A 25,873-nucleotide genomic window follows, 5' to 3' on the forward strand; every position below is an offset into this window, starting at 1 on the left:
GGGACTGTGTGTCATATAAAGCTGTCTGCAGTACAGGGTCCCTGCAGGGAACAGTCCTGGCTCCGTTCCTCTTCCCTCTACCCTGCAGACTTCACATACCACTCACCCTCCTGTCACCTGCAGAAGTTCTCTGCTGACTCTGCGATTGTCTGCCTCATCACTGACGAGAAGGACAGGGAATACAGAGAACTTATTCAGGACTTTGTGGACTGGTGTCAGCGGAACTGCCTCCAGATCAATGCAGGGAAAACGAAAGAACTTGTGCTGGATCTCCGTCTTTTGGAGTGAAGGGGGCGATTTTAAAGAGCTTTTATGACTCATTGGTGGAATCTGCCATCTTCTTTGGAGTAGTTCACTGGGGCAGCAGCATTTCCACTGATGACAGGAAGAGACTGGATGGACTAATTAGGAGGGCCAGCTCGTTCCTGGGATACCCGCTTGACTCAGTGGAGGTGCTGGGACAGAGGAGGATGGTGGCGAAGCAGTCTTCTCTGATAGACAACCAGTCCCACCCCTGCAGGAAACCATCACAGCACTGGGCAGCTACTTCAACAACAGACTGATCCACACAAAGTGCCTGAAGGAGAGTTATCATTGTTCTTTCCTGCAGCAGAAAGACTATACAAACAGCTCTGCTCCCAGTAAAAAACACATTCACAACCATTGGACTGCACTTTAGCATTTTTAAGTCTCAACTGTGCAATATTCATATATCTGTGCAATATAAATGCTTATGTGCAATTCATTCACTGTAAATATCCTCACACTGCATATATGTCTTCCTGTCTTTACACTGTTTATAACCATTTTAATAACATTCATGTTTTTGTATTTCTATATAATTGTATCTTCCCTACACTTAATTATTGCATGTTACTTGCTGATGTATTTTATCTCTTGCTGCTGTAAAACTGCAAATTTCCCCCAATTCTGGGACTAATAAAGGACTTTTTAATCTTAAATGTCTCTTCTGACCATAGCGCCTTTCGCCGCATCAGAATCCTCCATTTGTATTTTGGCAAAAACAAGACTTAGTAGTCCTGCCGTACAGGCCAGCTTTGTGTAAAGCTCCTGAGATCTATACAGACCAACCAGCAGCCATTAACCTTAAAAATTGCCTTTGTTATGATCAATGTCCTCTTGGCTTGGTCATTCAATTTTAACAAAAGCCCTGATCTAGGCAAGATGGTGCAATATGATTTCCACTTCTTAATGATGCTCCAAACAGAACTCAACAGAACGCTAAAATCTTTTAAATATTTTTGTAGCCCAAACTTGTGCCTGTCAACAACTTAATCTGTCCTGGTGGCCTGTAGAAAACAGTTTCTCGACCTTAATAAATGCCGTTTCCCCTAGTGTAGTTGTGGAATCTTCAAGAAATAGTTGATTTTATTTTGGAGGAAACGGGGTAAGGAAACTGTGACTGAGGAGCATGGTGGTATCCAAGGCAACCAGTGCTGAGTGAGCCGCGCTGCTCTTCTCAAGATTCTTAGTCTCGTCTAGCTTCTCTACAAGCCCCATTCAGTTCACAGCAAAGCAAGAGGACTATTAAAAGTTACCAATTATCTTTTCAAGGTCTCAAACATTGCACTCATCTCCATACTCATCCTACTGGATCTTAGTGCTGCATTTGACACCAATGATCGATCACAGCATTATCCAGCTGTGGGGGTTAAAGGAACAGCACTAGGTTTATTTAAGTCCTACTTATCAGATATATTTCAATTAGTTAATGTTGGTAGGGGAGGGGAGGTTGAGTTAGTGAGTCAGTCAACCACCTCTCTGTTATTATTTACATAATAACCAGTCTGAAAAACAAATATGACCGTTACACAATTGTTCCCCCTCATTGCTCCCCTCTTAACTGTATCATGGCAAGTATTAATAAAATGTACATATATGACACTTTGCCGAAAGGTACTGGATTTTAGTACTGTGCTTTCCCTTGTATTGTGTTTTGCTACATTAAACATTGGGGTCTTTGCCGTTTTAATGGCATGATATTCATGTAGGAATGGTATCCTGTTTCTTTTGGAATAAAACTTTATCTTTATCCAAAGGTTTGATATTATCCTCTTGTTTAACCTTGAATGAGATAACATTAAAGACTCAAGTTGAAATTCTCTTTCATACAATACACCACTGGCTGAAAAGATTTGCAGTGATGCTCAACTTTTGGGTTGTGTTCAAGAACAGCGCAGTGTTTCAAGTTTTCTTCTGTAAAACATTAACTTGCAATTGCAGGACAATAATAATTCAAGCTGAGCAGCACCTCAGTAGAGTGGGAAGGGTGCAAAAAAACAGAAGACAACAAGACACACACACACTTTAACAACTGAACTGTATACGTTCTGACAAAAAACAAAGGTCAGTAATATCATACACTGATGTTAAAATTATTTAATTATTTATTCCAACTTGGTTCTTCTTTATGTAGTTTTGTCCATCATTACACTGTTCTCACCAAAGTAATTACTGAAATATGTAAACAGCGATGTTAGCAGACAAGAACCTGTACTACTTGGATGAACATGAACATCTTTTTGTTGAATTATCTGTTCAACAGGCATTTGATGTTCTTAAAATATCTGGTAAATTGAGAAGAAGTCAAAAGCACAGAGCTGTGGACAAACAAACTGAATGTGAGACATCAAATACAACTTCCAATATTACTTTTAATTCTAAACCTCGAGCTTGAACTTCTGTTTGGTACGGTTCAAGTCAGGTTGCCCCCAGAATCTGAACCAAATAAGAACCAATTACATAACTTTTGTATGACTACAATATTCAGAACAATAATGTTTATATGATGAAAAACACTGAGAAGATGCAAATCCCTTAATTTGCATCTATAAATTTCTGCCATTACTTTCTACGCATTTCTTCGTTACATATTATGTAGTCCTCATGAATCCTGTCCAGCATATCTTCTTTCAAGTAATGTCACTGTAGTCTCATAAATAACCTCGTGAGTATCATTATTATTACTGTTAGGAAAGACAGTCACAACTACAATTGTTGTAATAGACTGTAATTAGCCTTTTATTGCTAATTAGTGATTAGTTTGTGCTAACAAAAAATCTTAATTATTTAGGAATTAGCTGACTGTCAGTATATCTTGCTCCTGTACAAGTCACTGGATCTCAAAGTGTTGTGTGGAATTGTTTATGAAGTGAGTGTGGCTCTGCTGCAGAACAGAACCACTGTTTGAAAGACATGCTGAAAGGAAAGTTAAAAGCTTTACAGCATTAATAAAAATCTATTAGCCTAATAACTACTACCAGTGGTCTGCATCAGTACCTGAAGATGTCTCTGGGCTGGGGAGTGAAGTTGGTGTGTAACAGTTGGTCCTTAAGGTGCTCCAGAGAGCAGTTGTAGACGTAGACTGGACACTTTAACTGGCTGCTATAACTGGTGCTCTGCTGGGAACCATGTCTGTCAAAGCTGAAATCTGCTTTCTGTGGTTCAGAGAACTGGACCTCTTTTTCTCCCACATCTGGAAAAATTGGAAAAGTAGATGTTATTTTCATTTATTTCATTCAAAAATATATTATGGTAACAGTAAGAGTTAAGTCTTGCAATATTAGTGTTTTTATACAGGTGTTTTTATTAATTCATTAACTCAGCCCGTCTCCCGTACCGATACACGTACTCACACACACAAACAGTAGGATTTGACACATGTAAACTCAGACTGGGTAAAAACAACAGAACTGTAAACAATGTATGGAGAACCGGAGGAGATAGTGGGGCGCATTCAGTTTGGCTCCTTCGGCTGGTAGTCAGAGGAGCAGTAAATTACTGACAGAGTTAAAAAATACTTTTTTATGGTCCAAACAGCATTTGTATAAGAAAGAGTCTGTCCCTAGTCTTTTGATCAATATGAATGGTTGATTACAGTATCAGTGATCACTATAAGCGGTTTCCACTGAATACAGTCTTGAACAGGGGTTTTCCCTGTACAGTGTTGTGTTCATATTTTTCGTGAACAAGGAACTGAACGAATTGTAAGTCATATCAGGCCATCATGTGATAAACCAGGAGCAAAAGAAAACGTGTGTGTTTGTGTGTGCTCCCAGACAGCCCACACACAGAGGCCCCGGGGATCCTCCCCCCGCACCCACTCAATCACTCGCTCACAGCGACACACGCAGTGAGATTAGAGCTTGTTCACGTGAAGCAGCTGGTCAGTGACTTTGTTGAAGAACAGTGGAAACAGTGAAAACACAGAGTTTCTCTGGTCACAGGTGATCAGTGATCAGAGCAGAATCTGCAGTTTGTTTCACCAAGCCGGAGTTCCTGTTTCCTCTTCCACTTTGACCTGCTCTCACTTTAACTAATAAACACTCATCACTAGTTATCAGGACCTGATCAGCACATGAAGTAACTTAGTATGTTTGATTCGCTCCAGAGTTTATTTTTAAACTACATTTAAGCATTTTGTGCTCAGTACAAGACGAGACATGACGCTCACAGTCAGGACTCAGTGTTAAAATGAGCGGAGCTACACGCAGGCATGATCCGACAACTTCGAACGTGAACTAGTTCATTTTCATCTGCATGAACTGAATTTTGAACTAGTTCATTTAAAGTGTGAACTTTCACAACACTGAGTATAACTATATATACAACTTTATAAGCTGTGTTATCAAATATGGTTTGCGGCCCCAGACAAATTTTATTTGGTGGAAGAGGGCAAAAATGTCTCTTTTGATAGTAAAGGTTTCCGACCCCTGATCTAGAAGCACACCAGACCTTCTGATGAAGTTTTTGTCCTGATCTAGCAGAGGGCGATAACAGTCAGCTTGAACTAATGCAAAGCACCTAATGAATATTAAATTATGCTGCTGACCAATGGGTTTCCACAGGGAATCATGACAGTGTCACGGCATCAAGCGATGAGAAGAGGAAGCAAAACTTTCTGACACTGATATCGAGGTGTTTGTTAGTGAGGTGGAGGTGAAGAGAGATTTTATGGGACATCCATGACGTGATTATTAAAGAAAATACCCTGATACACTGCTGCTGCTGTGGATAATACAGTGAGTGAGTGAGAGTGAGTACGATAGAAAGAACAATGCCTGAATTTTTTATTGAAGGTTTGTATGGAACAGTGGATCAATATTCTCACTTCCGCTCACCACCTCACGTCTGCATCGCCACTTTCCAGTCTCCAAAACTTGTATTCCACATAAGGTGAATTGTTACATGTGTATGCAAGAATACAGCCCAAATCAACCCGTTCTTAATTCTCCTCACTGGCTGCCAGAAGGCAAAACTATTGATTCTCAAGCTGTACTGCTAATCTTTAAATCTTTAAGTGGAGCTGCTCCCAAATACATATATTGAGCAAATAGAAATCTTTGTCCAATGTAACCCTGCAAGACCCCTGAGACCAGTTGTGAGTGGTCTGCTAGTGTTACCCCTTGAATAATTCAAAACATTGAGAAGCAGCTTTTAGTCTCTATGCAGCACAGTGCTACAACCAACCGCCTGATCATCTTAGGAATCCTCCATCCTTTGCAGGTTTTAAAGTGCCTTTAAGTTATATACTCATTGTATATTATTCAATTTTATTATCTTACACAGCTGTATTTAATATTTAGGGCCAGAGCACTGACAGGCACTGACAGACGTGAGGCTCTATTGAAATTGTAAGGATTATTATTCAGGCAAATGAATTGGCTTTTTGAGGGCTTTAACATGCTTAAATTCTTACCAAACTTTGCAGAAAGTGAGGAAAATGTACATATTCTGGAGGAATTTTCAATGGGCGTCGCAAAATGGCTCAACGGCACCCCCCTGAGACCCCTGGAACATGTTCACATTGACCGATCTTCACAAAAATCGATACACAGGTGTATCATGACCAGACAAACAAAAAAGTCTTAGGTGCAATTGGAAAAACGTAACAGGAAGCCTGCTATTTTGCATTTAGCCATTTTGGCCATATTCCACATTTTTACTTTGAGGTACTTGTACCAGGGCTTTCATCAGATCAACTTCAAATTAAGATAAGTGTCATCACAACAAGATGGAGATACAGAGTTATTAAAAGATTTTTCGACACACGGTGTGACCGTGGCGTGGCGTCAAAGTTTGATTACACACCATTAAAACACGATGTTCTGTATCGCGGACATACATGGACCATGAATCCTTTGATGCTGAGCCGTAAACAAACAACTCCACTCCTGCAGTGACAGTGGTCAAATATCAAAGGAATCTTTTTTATTATTATTATTCAGGCAAATTAATTGGCTTTTTGAGGGCTTTAATTTTATTTGGTACTATTTTTTAGCCTCTTTTATTGTTTTTCTTTCTTTTGTGTGTGTGTTTCTCAGCCAAAATGCTCTGGGACTTCTTCACCTCGAAAAGACCAAAAAATAAGGCTAGTTCCCTCCGTCAGTACAGCTCCCTGGCTAAACAACCACTTTTGGTCTTTACGACGCAGATGTCGAAGGGTAGAGAGATTGTGGAAATTATCAAAGCTCCATGTGCATCGTGTATATTATAAAGACCTCACAACTGAGTTTAACAACATGGACAAGAAAGGGAGAGCTTCTAATTTTGTCAATGCAATTACCCCAAAAGTCCTCTTTGATGCCATAAATAACTTTTTTACTCCTGCATCTCCTCACATACCAGTTTTTTCCATAAATGACTGCAACAACTTTATCTCTTTATTTGTGGATAAGATTAAAGATGTCAGGGCCAGTATCATCCCTTCTGTTGTTCCTTTCTCTACTCATTCAACATACCGTCCTCTATTATTAAGGACTTCTGGGGTCTGTTGGTCCATGCCTGGACATTAAAAATGGCTACTTACAAAACGTCTGGGTCACAGATCCTTTTTAGCTTAAGCCTTTTGTGGACTCAAACTCTTCACCCACCAATCCATTGGCATAGTGGTGAGTTGATAATGAGGGCATTTTCCTGTGAACTATCCCTTAAAATCTTGGATCAGGGCCTACTGGAAGTTCCGCACAGTTATCTGGCAACAAAAGTTGATCGTACTTTTGAGATGGTAGCTACAACTTTGTGGAAAACTCTTCCTATGGACATACGTTTTGAGTCTCTGTTGACATCTTTAAAGAGCAGTTAAAGACCCATCTTTAAAACGTACTTTTGGCACCTTGTTATATAGTGCTTGTGATTTTGTTTTGGCTCTATATACAGTATATTTTCAACAATTCTTTTGTTTCTTTTGTGAAATACTCTGTGATCTGTGAAAGTTGCTATATTAAATAAACTTTACTCAACTTACTTCTTTTAATTTTGTGTCAGTGTCGATGTACAGCACCTTAAATCCTCCTCTGTGTACGAAGCATTCTATATAAATCAAATTGCATTGCCTTGCCTGAACCATTCCTTAGGTCCGCTGTTATAGACAGAAAGCTGGTTGAACTTCCATCATGCGCAAAGTACCTCTCTTTATCTCCGATCCCCAGTATATTTGTATCACATTACAACCTATAACTTTGTTTTATCTCTCTCACCTTGTCTCTCTGTCGTCTATCTCTAATCGTTTTCATTGTAACAACCAGTCTCGCAGAGTTAAATATAACATGTAATACAACTATATATTATAAATATAAATGAATGTCTGTACATCCAGGAAGAAAGAGATCCGTTTTCTGCTGTACTTCTTGATGTTGCTCAAATTTTGTACATTTTTGGAAGAATTTATAGATCCAAGAACCCTTTAGTTTGATATTGGCCTATGTAAATTTAGATTTTGGACTGTATTATGCTAAGGTTGTTTGAATAGAATCCCAGACAAGAGCATTAGACTCACCTGAGTTTAGGGTCCCATTCTCTATCTCTGTTACCCTATGGTCACAGCTGTCTTGTTCCAGCATCAGTGAGTCAGTAGGCCATGTCTGGCCTTCGGACTGAGGTGAAAGCACAGGGGATCCTGCGGAAAAATGTCCATTGCTGGGCTTTCTTTGTAGTTCACTGGCCAAACTGAGGCCGCACTCAGACCTCTCCAGCCCACTGATGGAACCAGATAGAGTGTCAACCTGAGATTTGTTGCTGGGAGTCATCAAAGTGTCATCATCCTGCATGCTGATGTTACTCTGAGGCTCTGTCTCTAGCCCTGTAGCCATCAACATCAGAACATCTGCAAAATAATTAACATCAACATTAAACTTTTATGCATCATTAGAATGTGGATCAAACAGAAGTAAAGAAGTACCTGTGAAAGAAACAGGGAGGAAAGTGAGGAGTATCTGCTGAGGGCTGATATACTTGGCGTAGCACCTCCACTGTGGCACAGAGCAGCTGCTATCCAACAGCAAGGGTTCATCATCCACAAGGTCTGCATTACTGAAACTCTGCCAAAGGCAGATGGGAAACATATTTATTAATAAAATGTAACACAACACTGTATAAAAAAAATCTTATTTTATTGCCAAAGAACTATTATATATCCGTCTTTATTTTTGATTTCCCCTGTGTTTTCTCAACACAATTTCACCAATTATATGCGTTATATTTGCCTAGCTATATGAATATAGTTCATAATCATTTGAGAAAATTAAGAGAAAAAAGGCAACGATTAGGAAGAAAAAAAGCACAGGACTATCAAGATAAGGGAGATTGTGGAATGATGCGAGTATAAAGTTGGTGGTTGTAATGTGTCAAGACTCTGAATGGGACCACACATTCCTTTGTTCCAAAGTCAAAGGAGGGCCATTAAAAGTAAACCACGTTCAGACCTGGTACGAACATCCATCCTGATCCAAAGATAAGATAAGATAACTTTATTAGTCCCATCATGTTAAAGCAAGTGGTATGCAATACTTATAAATGTGGGAAATATAAAAAAATATAAATACAAATGGAATAAAACCTAATATATAATTCTAAACAGAATATGTACCATGTGAACATATTAACAATGTAATGGATTGTACATTAGCCAGAGTTTCACATACAGAAATGTATATTGCACACTGTTATGGCTGTAGCTGTCTCTTGTCTGTTTGTCTGTCTTTCATTATTCATTGGAGTCCCAAGATGCTCCTCCTTCTTCCTGACAGGTGGTGGAGGCAAAGATGGAGATCCCTTGTGCTTGTTTTTCTGTTAAGCGTATGTAACTTGTATTGTCCTACGACATCAAAACCAAGCTTAAACTAAATAAACAACTGCTAATATACCAAAAACGCTTGGCTTTATGTTGCCACCTCATTCGTATTAAGCCGGGCTGTTACATAATTGGGGGGCTCGTCCGGGATTATATCTCTTAAAAAGATTCCCGGAGCTAAAAATTGTTAAAAGCTGAGAAACTAGCTTGCTTGCGACACTGCTTAATTCATTAGAGATGTCGCTGTTTGACTTGGAACAATTTTTGTCGAACCCGTCTCTGAGTCATATTGACAAATGCCGTAAAGATGATTTGGCCCAAATAGCGAATCACGTTGCCATCACATACCCCAAACAGCTACTTAAGGAGATCAAAGCACCAATTGTTAATAGGTTGGTGGAATAAGAGATTATTGTGTTTATGAAAACCAAAGTAAATTCATATTTTGCCGCAATTGAACCGATCGCTACAGCTCTGCAGTGGCCATCTGAAGTTTGACCTATTTTTTTACAGTTTAAAATTCACGGGAAAGCCTAAGAAGCTGTAGCTGTGCTTCCTGCCCAGTGCTGTGCTGGTGGCCTGCATGATCAGAACTGCTTGTCCATCAGAGATGACCGCTTCGACATCATCCTACTCTGTCCCACCATCTCCACTGAGTCAAGCAGGTATCAGAGAACCATGTTGCCCTACTAATCAGTTTATCCAGGCTCTTCCTGTCAGCAGTTGATAAAAAGGTTTTCAGGAGTCCCCCCTGTACTTCAAAAGACCTAAGTCTCCTGAGCAGATACAGTCTGCTCTGGCCGTCCTTATAAAATGCAGTGGTATGATCAGTCCACTCCAGTATATTGTTCAGGTGAACATCCAGGTCCTTATAAGAAATCCCCATCTAAATGTAATTTCCTGGATACTCACTGGTGACAGTTGTCCAATATCCAGGAAGTGAGGTAAAGATCCACTGAGAAGTGCAGTTTGAATTGTGTTGAAATGATCATCAAAGTACTCCTAGGCTTCTCCAGGTGAGAGAGCTTTGTGTTAGAGGTAGATTATGAAGAAATACACCCCGATGCCAGGCTGATGGCAAACAGCAGCCTGTCCATTAGTGGTCACACCATGAGGTGGAGATAGGTGAAGACAAGCTGCTCCAGGTCCTTTACAGGTGGGAAGTTGCTGCCACCAGTTCGGATCAACAAGAAAACGAATTAACTGACAAAGAACGGAGATCCTGTCGGGAGAGAATGAGGATATTAATTGTTTCCGAAGGAGCGGAGGGATAGTCTATTGTGGAGTTTGTGGAAAGGTTAATATGGGACACACTGGAGATCCCCCCCAACTACGGACCTTAGTATTGAGAAAGAGAAGACAATCCGCGGTCAATAATAATCAAATTCCACCTATAAAAAAACAAAGAAAGGATTCTGCGCAAGGCCTGGGTAAACAAAAGAGTGCTTTTGAACGATAGACTACTATATATTTTGATCAAGATTATCACCCAACAGTCCTGCAGAAGTGTAAGGAATATTCTGAAGCAAGCGAGTCTTAAGGGAGAGACAGATCAGCTTTTAGACTCCCTACCCTTCTACACTGAGTGTTTTACGTGGATGGAACACGGCTTACCAGTCGGTGGAAGAGAAAGATACAGAATACAGAGGATTGCCTGTCAGCATGGCAATCACCCTAACCCACGACCTCTTCCAGAAGAGCTATAATTGGGGGGTTTAACGCAAGATACATTTTCGGAAATTAGAAGAATTAAGAACCAAAATAATAGTTTGACTACAAAATAAATCAAGAGAAACTTGTTTTTGAAGAAGAGACACTATAAAAGTGGATCTAAATCAATGAAAATACTAGCATGGAAATTTAAAAAACAGATGGCAGAAAATACAGTTCATAGAATTAGGGAAAAAAAGTAATAAAGAAAAAAATAAGTAAATTGCCGGAAGCTTTTGGAGCATAAAAAAGAAAAAGCTATACTCGAAAGTTCAAGGGGGAGATCTTACCCATATTGATAAATATCTAAATTTCTCTAAATTTTCAGATTTTAAACAAAGACCACAATAGAAGGATGATGGCAGATGATGAACTAAAAACTCCAATTGTAAGCTAAAATTAAGCAAGTCTCCACGATCAGATGGTAGTATGGCAGATTGGTAAAAGGAATTTAAAAAACTGTTGGTTCATATCATACTACCCATAGTTTTGGGCAGTCTTTACCCATGCTGATACATAATGATCAGTCAGGGTTCATACAACAATGCCAAACACAAGAAAATATACAAAGGATACTACATATAATGGATCATATACAAAAAAATGTGATTGAAGAAATAGTGATAAGCATAGATGCTGAAAAGGATAGATGTATTTGACTCTGTTAACTGGAGTTGTATTTCTAGAGTTCTTCCCAGATGTGGTTTGGCACGACAATCTGTCATGACACAATTCTTAAATCTATACAGGCATTATATGACAATCTCACTGCCAGGATTAAAATCAATGGATATTTATCAAACAATTTAAATCTAGAAAGAGGTACCAGACAGGGTTGTGCGCTATGTGTACTCCTCATTATATACTGTATTCAGAGACACTGGCTCAATACATCGGACAAAATTAAGATATTAGAGGAATTACTATTAAAGGGACAAAGCACAAATTGGCCTGCTACGCAGATGACATTTTGTTCTATCTGGGGCAACCAACCAAAATCTTCATTACCTAAACTGCAGTTATTCAAACAGCATGGTAAACTATCAGGATACAAGATTAACATAGACAAAAAACAGTTATCTCATAGAACTATATCCCACCAAGAGAAATTGAAATAAATACCCCTTGGCATGGCAAACAACATATTTTAAATATTTGCGAATCAATATTACAAGAGATCTTATAAAACTTGCAGAATATAACTATTTGCCAATAATAATAAAAATTAAGGAAGACATAGCAAGATGGAACTTAATCCCTTTCCTAAATTGCATTGAAAGGATATAATCCATTAAAATTAATACATAATGCCCAGACTACTAGAATGGGACAAGATGTTTTCTAGGTATATTTGGTTAAGTAAAAGGGCCGGGGTCCATCTCAGAACCTTACAACTACCTACAGAAAAGGGGGACTGGTGCCTGTCTTCTCTTTATTATTATTATTATTATTGTTATTATTATTATTTTGCAGTATAGATGAGGGCAGTAATATGCTTTGTGCAGCCCAATGGAAAAACATTGAAGAGAAAATACCTTCCACCCCCATATACAGGCAATAGCTGATAACAATCTACAAAGTCACATAAATACTTCTGATAACCCATAGGGGAAGTGGACTCTTGAAGTATGGAAAACCATTGTAAGAGAACATAAAGTAGAGGTATTGTAACTCTTAAATGGTTTGCATATGATTCTGACTTCACAACAAATAAATTGGATGCTAGATTTAGAGATTGGACAGCTAAAGGAATAACAGCCATATGCAATATAATGAAATAAGGCACACTGCTCAGTTTTGAAAGTATTAAAGAAAAACGCTTACTAGAAAAACAAGACTTCTATCGATACTTGCAGAAGCGACATTATGTTAATATGAAGATGAAAAATAGACAAGTACATTCCTGACAGAACTGTTTAGAAAAGCATATTTGTATCTATATATCTATATAAATAAAGATATATAGATCACACCCAGGTTATATATAGTTTTTCTTTTTGGTCTTTTTTTCTCCTTGTTCTATGTTTGTATACCTAAAATAGGCATCATCTGAAGATCTGTATATAAAGTGCAGATTGTTTGAAAGACATCTGTAAAGGTCTGATTGATGCCAACTATCAATAAAAAAATTAATTAAAAAAAAGGTATAAATCATTATGAGGTGATCAGTGTTGATATCGTGGCAGTGTCCACAAACAAACCAACATATGGTCACTGATTAGCATAAAAATATGATTGATTCATTGTGAAACTATAGCGGGTTTGAGGAGGACAGCTAAGTAGGCAGTCTTTCATATGAGTCCCAGACCACTCTGATGTGGTCTGAGTGATTGTTTTTCAGGACACATTGAAGAGGTTTAGTTTCTCAGGTTCCTTCACCTTTTCACTCCTGAGTGGAAAGTCTGCCCCTGGATTGAACTTCATGAAACTATCGGGAGTTCATATCTGAAAACAGCTTCCATCTTCCCAGGGAAGAAGACAACTTTGCTCTCTGGAACTCCTGACCTCCACACATGTCTCCCTAGACCACTATACAACACTACCAGTACATCTCTTCCTCAAAGGCAGTGATGAAAGTGCCTGCCTAAGGATCACCCAAAAAAGTGGGATTTAATAACAGCAGCCACGACACAGACTCTAACCAGCTGATGTTTTATGCAAGAGGAGCAACAAAGCAGGGTAAATGTCCATAACTAACTATGTGGCTCAGACCTGCAGATCTATAATACTTCACAGTTAACAGTGCACTTCCTTGGGTTGACAACATACACATGTACATAAAGTGTTATGTATCCGTTATTATATTACATATATATATATAGTTATTTTTATTATTAATATTAATGGTTTTATGGAATTACCTGTAAAGTGCTGGTAGATCCCATCACCTCTTTGCTGCTGCCAGTGGTGTGAAACGATGTCATAGTGTCCTGTCTGTCTGGAGTCTTTACACACTCCCCTGACACAATGCAAAAAATAACAAGGCAGAAATTAGACTAGAGGATACAGTAACTAATCAGGAGGCCTCTCTATGTATATGACAATCCTGGACACCACAACCTACAGCAAATGTCATCGCCTCAAAGCTTGTCAGGTCTATAATGAGGAAGTTATCATTTGACAAAGTCACACTAGGAACAGCTGCAATGAGATGCAGACACACTGACCTTTGTTAATAGGAAAGGAAAATGGAGCGGAGTGGCCGTTTCGTTCTCGCTCTAATATGTGGTGCATGAAGGCGACATGATCACTGTCAGCCAACAGGATCTCTCTGTCATTGAGCTCATGCTCCAGCCTGCTGTGGAAGAGGCTGAGCAGGAGCTCGTTTGGCAGACAGGGGGAGCTGTGATTCTGTTTTGTGTTCTCCATCACTGAGGACAAAAAGGTGAACACACATATTTGGGTATCAAAAATGTTATTTAAGTTTGTTTATTTAATTATAAAGAGCTATTTTAAAACGATTTATTATATGAGGGATTTTTATTATTTACATTTTTTAAGTAGAGTTTAGTACCTGTACTGAATGTGTGGAAGAGGAGTTCAACCTGCTGGCATTTTGGAAGCAGCTGAATAAGGTCAAACTGAAAAGGAATCATGTGAACATTGTCCTCAGAGGCCACAGCTCCTCCTGCATACACAGGAAAAACACACTTTGTTAAGCTACTGTGAATGAAACCCAACACTTCATATTAATATATTACATTACACGCCTGGTCTTCCATAGGTCAATCTGATGGGATGGACAAAATTTGTGTATATACAGACAACTGTAATGAAACCTAACAAATTGACAATATTGGTTATGTTTACTGGTTATGTTTTTTGGTCTAAAAAAAAATAAAAAATATATATATATATATATAGAACATGCTAAATGTTTGGATGTCTCCTGTTTTAAATAAAGGTTTTTGTTTCTCTGCCAATGTTATCTTATGCATTCTTATACATTTATTCTTATACTACCCAACAGTAATACAGTTGAAAAACGTCCACAGTTAAATGCTTCGTTTATGCACTGATGTGTAAATGAATGCACATCAGTTATTCATAATAATAATAATAATATTAATAACAAACTTGTATTACTTGTCATACCCAACAACTCTCATAATGGCAACAATGAAAACATTTACTTCAATTATATCAAGCACATTTTGCTAATGACTTTAACACTTAGCAAACTCAAATTTCAAGTATTCATATAGAGTGGTAATCCTGCTTTTACTTGACTAAAGCGTCTGTATGTTTCTACACAACCCCTGGACAAAATGTATGAACATTCAGTATCTTCAGCGCAGTCTCATAAACTATATATAAAGATAGACAAAATGACTGCTTCCCAAATGTGAAGCCGAAGCGCCTTGATTGCCAGCTAGTGGCTGCCTGCAGCATACATTATAAACCCTGCCTCCTCTAATTTAGCAGATGTGAAAACGGCCAAACTTAAAGACAAAATTCTGGTAAAATTGTAGTTATTATAACATTGATGAATGTATAAGTTTTAAGTTTGAATTACTTATCTGACATTATAATAATGTGTTGAAATGTCATGATTGACTGCTCAGACTGACTTGTGAATGGTTGAGCGTGTGTATCGGTAAGACCTCTAAGCTCTACCTCCCAAGGAAATTAACTTTGCCTTATTTCTAGACAGTGGGAGGAAGTAGAGATGTGTTGTACATATTTATATACAGTGTTTGGAAAGTGTTGTATCACCTCTCACATCCTTGAGTCCAACTGGTAGTGAGCAGATCTGCTCCTTATTCTGACACAATAGGCTCAAATACTCAAAGGTCATCATGGTGGATATACAAGTCAGATCCCTTGGGAAAATCTAAAATAAGACAGTAGGTAGTCATGAAATAAACATGCAAATAATCTTAGATAGAGAGCAGTAAACTGGGATCGTTGTATGTTAAAAGATTGACACTATAGCCTAAAAAAACTCTTGAACAATCTACAGTAGAATCTAGTTATACACACTGCTTGAGGGATCTCCTGGTAACTGAGGCCCTGGAAGTGGCGATGCTGGTCCATGCAGTTCATCACCACGCCACTCTGAGGTTCTACCCAGCACTCTGTCACCAGGCTCAGGTCTGTGTCCATGTCTACAGCCTCCACCTCTGTGTCATTATCATCATCGGTGGAAAAGCTGCAGTCCCATGAAAGACAAAAGGTAAGTTAAAAAAATTTGACCATACAGTTCAACTAAACTTGCAAATGTCTTGCAATGACGTGTGTTTCTAGGGCATTAGTCATGGTTAAGCTTCACAAGGAGCTCAGTCACTATATAAAGTCAGTGTATAGTTGGTGTCAGTATTCATGAGGGGGATTCTGTATGAATGACAAGCTAAGCAGACCTTTCATTTGCGTCACAACATTTTTTTTGTGGTCAGCCAAGTCATCATTTAAACCCATTGCCTCAGTTGGTGTGCTCTCTGGGTTTCCTCCTCTTCTTTGAGGACTGCTGATCAGTAGACGGTAATTATAATCTTTTGTTGGAAATAAAATCTGCTGATTAATAGAGGAGGGACTTAAGCACCACAAAGCAGATGTTAATCAAAGCCAACATGTTTGATATGTGTGCATTGGACTATCCCATCCGTTCCACACATACCCAACACCTTGTCTCAGGGGGCATCTGGGGCCACTGCCAGTCAGCTTACCGCAAGACAGACTTCATCTATGGCTTTGCTAACCAGCAATCGCTTGACTTCCTTGCTCTCACTGAGACTGATCACACCAGCCAACACATCCACCCCAGCTGCCTCCTCTTTCACCCACACAATCTAAACAGCCTGCTCAATTACCAATATCTTCTCTCCTCTTTCTCTGCCTTATATGGCACTTAGCTATAGCACTTTGAAGTTTGGCTTTCTTGAAGAAAATTGTACTTTCTTGATTGTTGTTGTTGTGGGTTTGTACCCTCATGTTTGAATGCACTTATTGTAGGTCGTTTTGGATAAAAGCGTCAGTTAAATGAAATGTAAGGTCATATGTAAATCAGAACTTTAACAGGGTAGGTAAGATGGGGGGATGTCATATTCAAATATTGCTAGATAATTACTTATATGCTTGCATGTGTGAATGGCAATAGCACTATATAAATACAGATCATTTACCATATACAATTGTACACCTCTCATCCAAGATTCTTGTTCAGTTCTAATTGATCAATGGAAGGGTGAGGTGCTTAACCTCTGTGGGTCTTTAACTATGTTTATAGTTGTTGTTGTTAAACATGTTACAGCATGTTAAAAATGCAGGTCATTGACACCCATTGACCCCAGCGAAGTTCGAGGTGTCAAGGTGTCAATGGCTGTATATAGCTAAAGTTGCAACCCTGCTATTGTGCTATCATTAAGCCCAATTCATGCTTCTGCGTCAAAGCTACGCCTTAGGTACGCACATAGCCTACACACAGGGCCGAGCATTCACAGCTGTGCATAGGTGATTGTGAGTCATGCTGCAGTTACACCACCAAAGCTCTAGTGGCGGTAGAGTTTCTACGCTGGTTTTGAGTGTCTTTTGGTTTCTTAACCTTATAATTACAAATTCCCTGGCATCTATTTACTTCAGAACAATGGCGAAAGTTACTAAGCCGATGTGTCGGAGTTGGAGCTGATAAATGTTGAAGCACAATTCATTTTCTCAAAGAACTGCAATGAAGAAAAGAAAGATGCTGTCCGTGTTTAATTCAAAAATGGTGCAGAGTCTGCCGGAAATGCGAAGCTACTAAGCCGACGAATCACAGTTCTTGCAATCTGCGTCACCTCGAGGCGTAGTGCAATTTTTGGGGAGGTGCACATAAGGGTACGATGTAGGGCTCTGCATAGGGTACATGTCTACGAATAGGCTATGGCGGAGAAGCATGAATTGGCCTTTAGGGGTACATGGGTTGGGGTGAGTATGAGAGTTGAGCTGTCTGGAGAGAGAACTTAGGGCAACATTATAGGGATACCCCATTGACATGTGTATTTATCCCAGGGAATCCATTTAAATGTGTTAATTTTTCTATTTACTCAATATTTATTTATTATCAATAACATTTCATAGCAGTTTTGTGCATTGTGCAACAATAATTTCACTGCAAGGATTTGCTCTTTCTGATTAAGGATAAAAGTCCCAAAAATAACAGCCTCTCTGAAAATTAAAATTAACAAATACAATGTCCAATTCAATACACATATCAAGCAGATAAATGAATGCGGACACAGTTCATAATGACTAGTTTTTTAAATGAAGGTGTTTTATACAAATATCACTCCCAGTCTTACCTGTCCTTTGTTGAAGCAGAGTGGGGTGGAAACAGGATGTACTGAACAATGCAAGAGTGACTCTCTTTGTTCGTGTCACCTGACATCCCCTGAAGATTGAAATTGTATTTATTAGAGACTTATAACCAGTTATACCACCTGGAGAAAAACATACATATGAGAGTGCTGAATATAAAACAATCCAAATGAAACAGATGCAAAATTTCAACATTTAGTATCCTAAAAGAGAGAGTATTTGCTGATGTTCTCTACCTGCATTGGCAGCTCGATCACCATGTTTACGATTCCCTCTCCACTGGCAGCAAAGTGGAAGCCTTCCGATATACGGATGCTACACAGAGATTAGGAGAGTTTATAAGGCAACAAATTATACAAAGCTGCTTAAATCATCCGCTGAGAAATAAACTCTGGTTATTGGCGACTCGGTTCTGAGAACCGTGAGATTAGCAACACCAGCGACCATAGTCAATTGTATCCCGGGGGCCAGAGCCGGCGACATCGAATCCAAACTGAAGCTGCTGGCTAAAACTAAATGTAAATACAGTAAAATCGTAATTCACGTCGGCAGCTACGACTCCCGGCTTCATATGTCAGAGGTCATTAAAGAAAATGTTGAGTCCTTGTGTGCTTTTGCAAAAACGATGTCAGACACAGTAATTTTCTCTGGCCCTCTCCCTAACACAACAGGTGATGACATGTTAAGTCGCATGTTGTCTTTTAACCGCTGGCTGTCGAGGTGGTGTCCTGTAAACGGTGTGGGCTTTGTAGATAATTGGCAAAGTTTTTGGAGGAAACAGGGTCTTGTTAGGAGAGACGGCGTTCATCCCACTTGGGACATAAAAACCTGGATGACCCGCAATTTTCTCTTATTAAACTCAGATAAAACAGAGGTTATGATACTTGACCCTAAACACCTTAGAGAGACATTATCTAATGATATAGCTGCGCTAGACAACATGCTCTTGCTTCCAATGAAACAGTCAGGACCTTGGGAGTGATCTTCGATCCTGATTTGTCCTTTAATTGTCACTTAAAACAAATCTCTAGGACCGCCTTTTTCCACTTGCGTAATATCTCAAAAAATGTCCTTTCGCAAAAAGATGCAGAAAAACTAGTGCACGCCTTTGTTACATTGAGACTCGACTATTGTAATTCATTATTATCAGGCTCCAGCAGTAAGTCGTTAAAGACTCTGCAGCTTGTCCAAAATGCCGCAGCACGTGTCCTGACAACAACCAAGAAAAGAGAGCACATTTCTCCAGTATTAGCATCGCTGCACTGGCTTCCAGTTAAATCTAGAATAGAATTTAAAATTCTCCTCCTCATCTTCAAGGCCCTTAATATTATGGCGCCTTTTTACCTTAATGAGCTGTTAGTACCTTATCAACCCACTAGAGCACTCCGGTCCCAGAATTCAGGTTTACTTGTCGTCCCTAAAGTCTCTAAAAGTAGAGTAGGAGCCAGAGCTTTCAGCCATCAAGCCCCACTCCTGTGGAATAGTCTCTCACTTTCAGTTTGGGAAGCAGACACGATCTGTTCGTTTAAGAGTAGGCTTAAAACCTTCCTTTACGATAAAGCTTACAGTTAGAGCTAATTAGTGCGGCAGAAGGTAACTCTTTCTATGTTCCAAAATTGGAAGCGTTTAGTTTAAAAAGGCATAGAGGTATTGATGTCTGATCTACTGAGTGGGCCACATGGTTTTCATCGTACTACCATACAAACCCGTAGCCAGTCAGATTTACCTTGAGCCTCAGTGTACCCTCAAGTTCGGCCTGTATCATTGTATCATTGATTACAAGGCAACAATGTCTGATGACGCTAAGGTGCAAAGGGAATTTATGACACACGCAGCTTCTCTTTCCAGCTTCTCCTTCCTCTTCTCCATCCTTATCACATCAAAGTAATTCTTATCTCATCAGTACATATAACTAACTTGGCCCCTTCCCCGGAGTTTCTGTGCCTTATCGCCCGCAGATGCAGGGCCACAGCTGTGGCCGCACCATGGATTACGATTTGTGGATCGCGTATCACATGTCGCAATGGTGGATCCAGTATGGCGGATTCTATATCGTGCGGGCTGATCGTAGTGGAAATGGAGGATCCTTTGTCGCGTTGGCATCGGATGGTGGTGGACCACGACCGAGGCGGCGGCTGATGATGGATCCTAACTGGCGGCAGTGGACAATGACTGTGTACTATAGTGGATCCCGTGTTGATGCTGGATCGTGATCTTGCTGGCTGCTGACCAGAGACTATGATTGCAGCAGGACTGCTGGACATATAGTATTGAAGTTATCCTTCAAAATGTTGACCTCATCGATGCTGCTTAAAACTTTAATCCCGACGATGTTTTACTACACTTGACATCAATTGCACTTCTGTCCGTCCTGGGAGAGGGATCCCTCACATGTGGCTCTCTCTGAGGTTTCTACGTATTTATACCTGTTAAAAGGGTTTTTAGTAGTTTTTCCTTACTCTTGCTGAGGGTTAAGGACAGAGGATGTCACACCATGTTAAAGCCCTATGAGACGAATTGTGATTTGTGAATATGGGCTATACAAATAACACTCTGGAGATATATGTGTAGATGTGAATGCATCTAAGAGGAGAATCTCCTGCTTGTTTGTGTGAAAGGCAACATCTGGAGAAAGTTCGGACCCAATTCTGTGCACATCCCCCGGAGTTCATGGACACACAAAATTGACACTTCCTAAGAAAAATAATGTGCTTGAACTCACTCAGAGAGCATCGACAGGATGTGAGCAACAGCTTGCATTGCCACAGCCGATCCTTGGCTGCTCTGCACGGCCCACACCCAGCGCTGGTGCAGGAAGTAACGGGACAGAGAGGCCAGGGTAGAGGAGGCCGTTCGGTTGGCTGCCATGCTTAGTGGCACAGTTCTGCTGGAAGGCTGGAAGTTCTCCATATTTAAAATGAAGGGGGTCTTAAAGTCTACCGGCAGCTTCTCATACCTGCAAAGCATAAACAATTTAAGTCTCCCTCATGCAGAGAATACATTGTCATGCCTTTTTGTCTTTAACCATCACAACTGTACTCATTCGAACTTGCAGCCATTTGTAACTAATACTTTTAATTCAGGAATTCTAACAATACATGAGATGAAAAAGAGAGAAAGAAAGATAAATGGAAGAGCACAAACTCTCTGACTGACAATATGTTTAATGTCTTGTACAGGACCTTTATTTGTTCATATTTTATGTGTATGTGTATTATGAATTCCAACCACAGTCACTGACCTTATGAGAAGCTTCTCCAGGGGCTTGTTCAAGACTACCACACAGGGTCTGTCTGACAGCGCAGGTTTGGGAGCAGGGATGGAAGATTTAGATGGAGATTGATTCCTTTTGGTCTTGGGGGTGGCCTCTTTGTTTTGAACACGGTGAGGAAAGCGAAGTTTGAGGATCTGTTCTCGAAGCTCATCGACAATCTAATGACAGACACAAACAGTGACGTACCAGTCTTTGACATATAAATAGAAACTCATTTTAAAAAGCATTTACATTAAATGCACCGGATGTTGAGTGTAAAGGTTCACGCTTAAAAAATGTACTCAAGGTGCACTTATTAACTTTTTAACAAGCTTCTTATTTAATTTCCAATTCAGAACATGCATGTCTGCTGCTTTATTTTCTACACTTATACAATATTTAAAACACTATTGACATATGTCTGGTAAATGTTACATTATTAAGCCTGAGAAGCACACGGGTAGATTGCAACCCACAATACAGTAACTGCATGTTGTCACATCCTATTAACATCCCACATTATAATTGAATCCATCACCAACATTAAACTACAACACTGTGTAGTACAAAGTCACTGAAAATCTAAAGCAAATGCTGAACCTTACCATGTTCAAAGAGACAGGTTCTGCTGCAGAGATATGTCTGTACAAGTTTTCTTAATACTTTATTCACTGGAGGTACCTTGTTTCGGACATGGGCAGGTGTACCAATTGGAAAGCCCAGCCGAAGCACCATGCAAGGTGTCTTAGAGATCAGCCGGACCAGGTAGAAAGACGTGGGAGGATGATCGGATGAACTGTGGAGACAATTCATTAAATGTTACTTTGTTTTCAGTAAATCAATTATTTTGATTGAATTTCTTATTTCAAAGAACAAAAATTATGTGGTCTTAGGCTTGTGATCCCTTTAACATGTTATATACTAAATATCTTGACGTAAGCCTTACCGTGGACAATGGACGTCATGCAAGAACATGCTCGTATTCTCCTCCTAAATTTCTCCTACATTTGTTTGTTTGGTGAGTTTGTACAAACATGTCAGATTCAACAAACACTTCTATCTACAGAGAAGTGTGTAAATGGCGAGCGTTAACATGATGAGTCACCTGTGTGATTATTATTATTATTATTGATTTTATAATATGTATACATGTTGCTGCCATCATGAATAACATCTTTATATCCATAATTATCACTCACTTATTGTTTTCATTATAACAACTAGTCTGTCAGAGGTATACAAATAAAATTGTATTGAATTAGGGTTTAATAAATGAGACCCCAGGTGCCTACAGTTTGGCGCTTTTCCCCGACCGATGTGGCCACTTACAGTAGTGAGTCTTGATAACATGGAGACTGGTAATCTGGTCGAGCACCCTGCACGTTGTTTACTTCGTAGAATTGACAGTACCCTTGGAGGATGCTGGTGGTTGGAAAAGCAATACCAGTGTGGTGCCAATTCACACTCAAAAATAACTAGTTTAAGGTTCAGTTCATACAGATGGAAATTAACTAGTTCACGTTCAATGTTAATTTTTTTAATTTTTGAACTAAGTTCAGAGTTCCAAAAATGAAATAGTTCATGTTCAGTTTTTTTGGGGATGGTTATGATTAAAAGACAAACTTACGATACTTTATTTATATAATAATCAATGGTGTCAGATCATGAATCTGGATCGTCTGGTCACTTTAACACAGAGTCCTGACTGTGTGCGTCACGTCTCATGTTGTACTGAGCACACACATTGTGTTTAAATGCAGCCTCATAAACTCTGAAGCGAATCAAACAAACTCTAAGTAAACTTCATTAATTGATCAGCTCCTAATAACTTTTGATGTGTTTATTACTTAAAGTGAGAGCAGGTCAGCAGGAGTGTGAAGGGAGGACAAAGGAAACTCCAGCACGGTACAAACCAACCATCATCAGAGTTATTTTTTATTTTAAATTGATCAAAACTAATACTGGTGTTTTTGCTGTCTCACCTGTATATGAGTTTAACATATGAGTAACCCTCCACAAGCACAAAGCTGCTCCAGTCCTTTAACAGTGATGTGAGGGCAGAGTGGGAGATTCGACACTGAATGGTGCTGTAACGTCCGTTATTTCCAGCTGTGTGCAGGTGCTTGGGGACAGGCCTTGAAGGAACAAATGATTAATGTAATATGACAGACAACAAGCTTAACACCATGAATCAGTACAACAGGTAGAAAGATAGTACGAATAATGTCATACAAGTAGAAGACGAAGATGTCAAGAGAGTTTGTGGAAATAGGAGCTGATGGGGTGGTGTAAACATGATCATATGATCTCAGTAAAGGAGTTAATACGCCGTTTCCAGCATCGCCTGCTGCACCCGGAGGCTCCACCTCTCGCCTGAATAATGCAGAGGATTTAATGCTGTTGTCTGTGCAGAGAACCTCCCGCTGTATTGTGCATGTAGGAATGGCAGACTATGGGTAAACGCTGTAGCCAATTCTCCTGATTTAACCCGTAGGTCATGTCTGAAAAAAAGGGCTTATTTCTCACATGTCATGTTCAAGGATGATGGTGATGCGATGCATATGGAGCCATCTTTGCCAGAAGTTGGCATCCATGGAGAGGATGGGTTTCCAGTAGGAAGCAAACTTGGACTGAGGGGAGTCTTTGGATCCACTGTGCTGCAGGGACAGAACCTGTGAAAAGAATTAAGTCAGTTGCAGGAAGTGTGAAAATAGAGTAGAGCGGGTACAAGGATAAAGGCACCACCACAAAGAAGGCATGTAACACAGATTCAACTTTTCAGTTGAATCAAACATTTATTTGGGTTTCTGAAATCAAAAAATCTCATCATGTCAGTTTTTATTCCAGAGGCAGCTTACATCTAAAAGGTGAGCTGTTCAGAATTTGAGCCACACTTTTCAAGAAGGGTAGTTAATTAAAATCGACATACCCACTCACCAAGTGGCCACCCATAAATCCAGAATTATCTTGATTAATGTTCTTATATTTTGCAAGTGCTGGATCTGTAAGAATATATATAGCAAGCCAGGCATGCATGATGCTCTTTTGTTGGCTGCACAGAGGAGCATGCCTCTGTACAGAACCCCAGCCTCAGATTATAGTATAATGGATTCTGTTTATTTATTGAAGTACCTTTGTCCACTATCACTACCTGAGCCTCAAACAGGAACCTAGCCCTGAATACTGTAATTTCTGCCTATGTTCACTGTAGCCCTAGAATACCATGCAAATCGCATTAATCGTACTTTAAATGACTGCTAATACTCACGAAAGGGCCTCTGCCCCATAACATTGACCAAAGCCAGCACTTCAGAGACACAGATGCCTGCTCAAGCTACTCCTTTACTCTCCTTACTTCCTTTACTAATACTACTCAGTTACTGGTGTACACACCTTCCCACATCTGCACCTTAACCAAATACAATTTAGACACCAGGCTACTGAATCAGCAAGGTTTAACAAAAACACATACTGTACATGTCAACAAAGCTGGTATTGAAGATGATGCTGCTTCATGCTAACAACACAAGCAATCATGAGCCTAGACTCCACAGATTCCAACATTATCTTTCTTGTCTTTCTGTGACCAATAATCACTGAGCTACCAGCAAATAAAACATAAAAAAATAGCCATGTACATACATTATGTCTTACCTTTGCCCTTTTCTCAACATAGATTGCATCTTTTTTAGTATGAAATCGTCCCAATCCTTTTGTCTCTCAGCTTTGCGCCTCACTATTTTTCCCTGTTTTTTCTTTGCGACATTACCTAAGGTCTTATCATGTCATGCAAGCAGGTGACAGCCTATGTACTTTGTATAAGCATGTTTGACAGTTACAAAGTTCTGTGGGAAACACCGTGACCACTGAGCAGTAATCCGTTATAGGGTTGCAACAAACTAATCGAGAGCTCAAGTTGTTACAACGAAACCAATTAATTAGTCTAATTTGTGGTCATTTTGACCAAAGTGGATACGTCCTATTATTGCACAGTACCGGAGTAGTAGAGCCAGGGGGGATGTAGAACAGAGGAACTCCATTTTTGGTGCTTTCAGGAATCATGAAGTTCTCAGGAACTGAGTTGAATGCCTGGAGGTGCACCAACATCTGATCAGTCTGGTTGATGCTGAAAGAACACACAAGTGTACAGGTGGTTAGCAGATTTATATAATGTGTTATGATTATTTCATGTTCTATATGTTGGAGAAAATGAGCAGACTCTACATTTGTTATTTGTATAGACTGGAAATTATACTTTCCTCTTCCAGTCACAGATGTTGTACCTCTGCAGTGTGTTCCAAAAGCGGCGAATAACAGAGGTCCGGTACGGGCTGGTGATGGGTTTCCTCTGGGTGCAGCTGATGTCATGTAGAATGTCATAGCTTCCCTCCATCGTCACTTCCACCTTTGTGGTTCTCTTGGTGGGGTCCAGTGGCCATGAAGCTGCTGCCAGGTACTCAATATGCATGTTGTGTTTCCATAACAGCACCAGTTTCACCTCCAATTGAGTTCCACCTAAACAAGTC

At 39.6% G+C, this 25,873-nt stretch overlaps 1 protein-coding gene across 1 annotated transcript in view; it reads right to left on the minus strand.

The window, feature by feature from the left end:
• The window catches only part of szt2 (SZT2 subunit of KICSTOR complex), a 160,731-nt gene that overhangs the window by 103,612 nt on the left and 31,246 nt on the right, over positions 1-25,873 (minus strand). Inside the window, exons 10-26 of the mRNA XM_061078706.1 lie at positions 25,631-25,862; positions 25,344-25,473; positions 23,874-24,019; positions 23,330-23,482; positions 22,029-22,143; positions 21,336-21,526; positions 20,817-21,050; positions 18,331-18,409; positions 18,079-18,167; positions 15,785-15,953; positions 15,518-15,635; positions 14,316-14,429; positions 13,969-14,172; positions 13,663-13,760; positions 8,201-8,339; positions 7,799-8,125; positions 3,301-3,496 (exon numbers count right to left, since the gene is read on the minus strand). Coding sequence (XP_060934689.1) covers positions 3,301-3,496; positions 7,799-8,125; positions 8,201-8,339; positions 13,663-13,760; positions 13,969-14,172; positions 14,316-14,429; positions 15,518-15,635; positions 15,785-15,953; positions 18,079-18,167; positions 18,331-18,409; positions 20,817-21,050; positions 21,336-21,526; positions 22,029-22,143; positions 23,330-23,482; positions 23,874-24,019; positions 25,344-25,473; positions 25,631-25,862 — 2,734 coding nt within the window. The remainder of the gene's footprint in view (positions 1-3,300; positions 3,497-7,798; positions 8,126-8,200; positions 8,340-13,662; positions 13,761-13,968; positions 14,173-14,315; positions 14,430-15,517; positions 15,636-15,784; positions 15,954-18,078; positions 18,168-18,330; positions 18,410-20,816; positions 21,051-21,335; positions 21,527-22,028; positions 22,144-23,329; positions 23,483-23,873; positions 24,020-25,343; positions 25,474-25,630; positions 25,863-25,873) is intronic.

The sequence above is a fragment of the Limanda limanda genome, chromosome 9 (assembly GCF_963576545.1).
Source record: "Limanda limanda chromosome 9, fLimLim1.1, whole genome shotgun sequence".
NCBI lineage: Eukaryota > Metazoa > Chordata > Actinopteri > Pleuronectiformes > Pleuronectidae > Limanda > Limanda limanda.